Source organism: Vigna radiata, chromosome 11 (assembly GCF_000741045.1).
Source record: "Vigna radiata var. radiata cultivar VC1973A chromosome 11, Vradiata_ver6, whole genome shotgun sequence".
Classification (NCBI taxonomy): Eukaryota; Viridiplantae; Streptophyta; class Magnoliopsida; order Fabales; family Fabaceae; genus Vigna; species Vigna radiata.
Window position 1 is genome coordinate 13,545,140 of NC_028361.1, and position 6,090 is coordinate 13,551,229.

The 6,090-nt window shown below is 35.5% G+C and overlaps 1 protein-coding gene across 1 annotated transcript; it reads right to left on the reverse strand.

The window, feature by feature from the left end:
• Nucleotides 1–701: 701 nt before the first annotated feature.
• On the reverse strand, nucleotides 702–5,411 carry LOC106777828. Its single transcript, XM_014665614.2, has 5 exons — nucleotides 4,873–5,411; nucleotides 2,960–4,791; nucleotides 1,813–2,232; nucleotides 1,513–1,727; nucleotides 702–1,160 (listed from the first exon to the last, which is right to left on the reverse strand). Exons 1-5 carry the CDS (start codon nucleotides 5,040–5,042, stop codon nucleotides 906–908), a joined length of 2,892 nt encoding a protein of 963 aa, XP_014521100.1. The 5' UTR covers nucleotides 5,043–5,411; the 3' UTR covers nucleotides 702–905.
• Between the last annotated feature and the right edge of the window lie 679 nt (nucleotides 5,412–6,090).

Genomic DNA, 6,090 nt, shown 5'->3' on the forward strand with positions numbered 1-6,090 from the left:
GAGACAGAAGGCCTATTTCAAAAAAGTTGTTAGAATTTGTTTGCCTCAAATTAAAGATATAGTATTAATATGATTATCGAAAAAATAACCATAATAATAAATATATCTAAAACAACTAAGGAAAATCTACTAGACAACTAAAAAGAAAACTTTGCTACATCATTGTCTTTCATTAGAGATGTTTCGCGCCGTAGATATATAGGATAGTTGGTACTTGCAGATATTTACTATCCATCATTGTGGGTAATGAATATTTTAATACCCACAAAAAATAAAAATAATAATTTAATTTATATTTAATTTAATTTAAAATAAAATTAATTTATATTTTTTAGATTAAATTTAATTTTAATTAAATTTTAGTTTACATTTTATTTCATTTATATTAAATTTTATATATATATATATATATATATATATATATAAATTTTATTTATATTTTATTTTAAAAATCTAAAAAATATTTTTTTTTAATATTTGGAGATACAATTTTCATTTTCAAGTTGGATATTGTCATTCTTAGTCAATTGTATTCTATTGAACCAAATTATTAAGAAAAATATTTAAACATTGTGTATCTTTAACGCAATAACAAATTTAAATTTGTGAGAGAATTTTAAATATATATTTTTATGTTAAATACAAAATTTAGGAAAAAAGAAATAGAAAAAAAAAATAGAAAGATCACACATATTCTGAAGTAACCAAGCTTGCCATTTATTATATCACCATGTTGTATAAGCATAAGCTTATGTATACATATATAAATATATACAGAGAATTTTGTGACGTGTGTCCCAATTTCTGTGTAATCTTAGGATAGCATTTTCTGTGAAAAGGTATCCCTATCTCTATTCCTCTACCAATTTTTTCTTCGTCTACAATTCAGAACAAATTGATTTGAGTCAACATGGAAAAAGCAAGAAGGAAGGTTCCACCTGGACAATCTTCCTGCTCAAAAACTTGATTCTGTGTAACTTTTCTTTACACCATATTACCTGTTCTTTTTTCAATTTTGTCATGTTTAACACCCTCGAAATCAATCTCAACCCCACCTGAGCAACCAATTGCTCATGATCAAGTTCATCTTCATGGTGCTTTTGGAACTTCTTCACTATGCAATTCCCAGTTCTCACTATGTCCTTCAGCCTTCTCTCCTTCTGCAACATATAACCCAACATTGTAAGCAGATGAGAGCATTTTTTTTTTTTCACTGAAACATGATTTTAGTCTCTCAGGCTATGTTTGGATAAAGATTGAAAATATTTTTTCTAATCTTGGTGCATCAAATGAAGAAGATAAGTGTTGCTTCCAAGGTGTTTGTTTAATGTACAGGCATATTTGTATGGAGTAAGTGAATTAAACTTATTTTGTAACCCTCCCAAATGAACATCTAACATAAACTATAGTTTAGAAAAAAAAAAGTAGTTCTTATTAAGGACTAACATTGATCATTTTTTCTAGCAAAATATATTAAGGACCCAAATGAGGGTTAGTCATAAAAGAACATACTTTCTGTAGTTGTGCTTTAATCTCCACCATAAGACCAGGAATCATAGGGTCGTTAAGATCAATTCTGTGGTGCTGAGAAGCTTTAAAGATAACATTCCCGTAATCTTTATCTGCTCGAACAAATTCCCAGAACACCCGCATTGATTCCTTGATGATCTCTGCCAACCTTCCACTTGCAATAGCAGCATCCTCTTCCTCATACCCTTTATCATCTTCTGCAAAACATTCACAACAGAAAGTAAGAATCCTACTCAAGGTGGCACCTTGTGAAGGAATGAAACAATGGTCCATTTTGTTCACCTTTAATGCCTGGAACATGGAGCAAGTTGCGAATCACGCATCGGTTCTTGACATAGTTCTGTAGCCTAGGGCCTTGAAATGGTTCATTCTCTATGAATCTTTGAACTAGTACTTGAAAAAGTTGAAACTCACCAGCAACTTGATTATACCTATGGCTATGAGACCGTTGTGAATCATATTGCTGTAACTCAAGGGCTTTCTTGTGTTGCCAACACAGGATTTCCCAAGAGAGGCAAACCTGCCCAACATATACCAATTCCAAATCTCTATGCAGTTCATGCACCAACTTTATCAATGGGTCAGATGAGTTCTTTGATGCTTTGCGTGGCCACAAGTTCTGAGAGATTACAGGCTTTGCACCTTGGATGGAAGACTTTGGTATTGAAATTAATTTGAGAGGGTCTTTTAGTTGGAGCAGACCTGCAATTGACGACAAAAAAATTACTTAATCATAATACAAACATGATCATTGCTAAATAAACAAGTTTTCTTTGCTTAGAGTGTAATATTCGAAACCATTAAGCAAACAAAAGTTTCAAACATAGTCAAAACTCTTAAAGTAATATTGAAGGTTCCCTTAACTTTATTGAATGCTTTGTACAGTAGAAGATGGAGAATCAATCCCATTCGCTTATATTTTAATGTATAAAGTGGAACTCTAGGGAAAGTAGGGAAAGGATTGGTAGAGAATAGAATTGAAATTTATGATGCAGACTTCTCACTATCACTGGCTTTATTATTGGAAAATAAACAAGACACGAATAGCTTTATGCCCACATAATTAGCAAATATGATGGGGTAAGATATGCAATGGCCCACCATGTCATGATTGTATCCAGGAGCATTTTTAAAACATTTCTTCCCGTTGATTGAATGTCACATGAAAAAATTTGTAAAATCATAAAAGATTATAAAAAATGGCCAAGAACAAACTCCAATCTGCAGTCATGGAAATGTGAGAAATAGAACTTCTAATTGGGCATGAGGGATCATCGGTTGGTGAAGATTGAAGATTGAAGACTCAAGACTTCATGTTCTTTATTTCTAAGAAACTTGATAAAAAAATTTACCAAAAACATTGAAATTGTTGAAATCTGAAATTTTCATCTGCAAGAGTTTAACATAGAAGTTATAATTTAGTTCTCACCTAATGCATGCATGGTCTGGTAATTCAAAATATCAAGTTTCTTCATCTTCTCTTCATAGCTCTTGTAAACTTGTAGAATTTCATCAATTTGATCCTTGTGTTCAATTTTCTCTTCAATTTCCACTGGGTTTGGATCTTGAACAACTCTTGAGGATACTCTTTCCTCCTCTTCCTCTCCCACCACTACCACCACCACCTCTTCCTCTTCGTCTACCTCCTCCTCTTCTTCTAAAATTGTGGCAAGTCCTCCTTGCCTTGAATTTTTCAATTCCAATCTCAGTTGTTCCACCAGATCATCATGCTCCCATTCAAAGTCACCCTCGTCAGATTCTGAATTACTCAATTCATCCTCCCATCTAGTTTCTTCTCTTTTCTCCAACTCATTCCTGAATTCCTCTTTTTTGTCTCTGACCACTACTTTGGCAGAGTCTTTACAACCAAAACCATGTGCACTTAAGGGCTTCAAACCCTTCATGTAGGGTTCCATTTCCACATACCCATCTTCAGAATAAATGCCACGAGCACTCAACTCTGAAATCCTTCCATCACATGAAGATTGCTTTGCCTCTGCATCTCCTTCCCTTTCCTCTCTCATTATCAGCTTCAGAATCTCAGGTTCAAACCCTTCACCACCATTTTTACCTCCCAGAAACTGGCAAACAATTGAATCATCAATTTTGTTGCTGTTGCCCCAGATTACACCACTTGAGCTTGATGACTCTGACTCTGAATCAGAAGTGACTGAGTTTTCGTTGTAAAGAAAATAATCTTCATCGGATGAATCGGATCCACCAAACATCTCACTCTCAAAGTGAAGTGGAATATGGGTGGAAGAAGGTGAAACCTGATCTTGAACAGAGTTCTCTGTCTGTGCTTGAGATACAGGGTCTTTCTCTGAACAAAACTCCGAAAATTCCTTGTCGGCAATAATTTCGGTGCTGGCATATGCATTATCAGAAACGGTTGAAACATCTGGACCCATGTAAAATTCTCGAAAACTGAACCTCAATGTTGTTGGTTCCTCCATGAACCCACTTATATCTTTCCCTGATAAGTACTCGCATTTACTTGTGGTTGTTACAGAGTTAGTGTTCAAAGAGACACACCCATATGAATTTTCTTCTTTTTCTTCTCTCTCTGTATCATCACCATGAGCATTGGACTCTTGTTCATTGAAAACAGAGACCTCATTTTCTTCTATTTTCTCCCCATCGCCATTTACAGTTTCTTCGGAGATATTCTCCATTAAAACATCGCTGCTTGTTTCATTTCCATCGATTTTCATCACTTCTTCGTGAACAACAGGGTCAATCTCCCCAGACGCAGGTTCTTCTATTTCCTCTTCTCTCTCCACACTTCCTTGATCGAGATCAGAGTTATACTCTGTCGAAATAGAAATCTCGGCTTCATCATCACCAACCTTTTGAACATCTGAGTTAGTTTCCATGGAAACAAACTCCTCTGTTTCTCTTTCTGCTTCCGTGCCATCTTCATGAGTAACACTCATACCAGCTTCACCAATGTCAAATTCAATTTCTTTTGAAACAAAGCTCTTCACGGGCACCTCGGTTTTCATCCCATCTTCATGAACATCACAGTGGGTGTCCATCAGAACCGAGCACTTATTTCCTACATCTCTTTTCTCACTTTCAGGAGCAATCTCCATGGAAAGGGTAGAGCACTCATTTTCCTGAAAATCATCACTCCAAAACAGAAAACTTGCCAGCTCCTCTCGGAACCCATCAATCTCAGAATCAGAAAGCTTGTTCCTCTCCACATGTGGTACTTTCTGATCAATAGCCTCATCTTTTGCATCTCCCAGATGAAGAAACCTGAAGTTAAAAAAAAATTACTCATACTCATTAACTCATCTCAGAAAACACTTAAAAAATAACAACAAAAGTTAGCCAAACCTGAAGATGTATCTGAGCACCAATCCCAAAACATAGAGCACATATTTGCAAAGGAACACCCGCAGAGAACCAAAGGCCCACAACATGTTCACCCAAACAAAATCATTCACAACTCGTAGGCTGATGGAATCAATGTGGGTCTTAGCCATAAAGAGGCTCCTTGTTCCCATCCAATCCAAATCAACCTTGGGAATTGAAAGGTCCTGTTTTCATGGCCAGGAAAATTCCAAACCAAATAACAAGGTAAAAAGTACTTTGGTCATGGAAATTTCCATTTCAAACTTCCATTGTTGAAGAGTGGACTCTTCCCACTTGAGGACAGCGAAATCAGTGGCAGAACGAGATCTGGGCAGTGATGATTTGTTTTTGAACCAAAAGAGCGGGATCGTGGGAGAAGATTGTGCTCATCTGTACACCGGATACTGTTTTTTCTCGTCTGATAAGACTTGTTATTCGAGAAAGATAAGATTATTAGGAATAATGTTTGAGTTAGATATAAGAATTATCAACTAGACAAAGTTATAACATAGGAGCTTTTAGTAGACAACTAAAGAGAAATTTGATTGCACTTGTTTCGGTTTGGTAGCAGTTAAAGTAGTTTCTATAACAGTTATGTGGGTTTTCGTGGTGGTATTCTGCTTGACACGTGTGAGAGTTGAAGTGGACACTGGGCTTGTCTTTAAGGCAATTTTTTTCTTTTCTGTATTTGTTCACTAGGTCGGAGTTAGTGGGTGGTGATTGGATTTTGTGGGTCGATTTCTTGCATGGTTAGCAATAATGAAAGTTTTTCTTCTTTGAGTTGGCAGGGATAAGAGGACTCAGGATTTGTTTTAGTTGTTAATTTACCATAAATCCATGTACAATTTTGATCCCACTGCCCTGATTTGTGGTCATGAAACCAACCCCACCTGCTACAAGAAAAACATAGAATGATGAATCAGTGTAAGAAGAAAGATCTTGCGTCGGTATGTCCATTCTTAATGATTTTTTTATTCATATAAAATGAAACGTGAAACGTTTAAATTTGCTCATTGATTAAACATGATTTGATTAATGAATCCATACTGTGCATGCAAATAATATATTTGTGCTTATGCGTGTAGTTGTTAAGAGCAAAACACAGAACAACTTCAAATTGTACCATGTGATCATGGATTCAGTGACTAACCAGACTTCTAAGAGTGTGAAGTGAAGATTTGGAATCTAGCAACGTCTCTA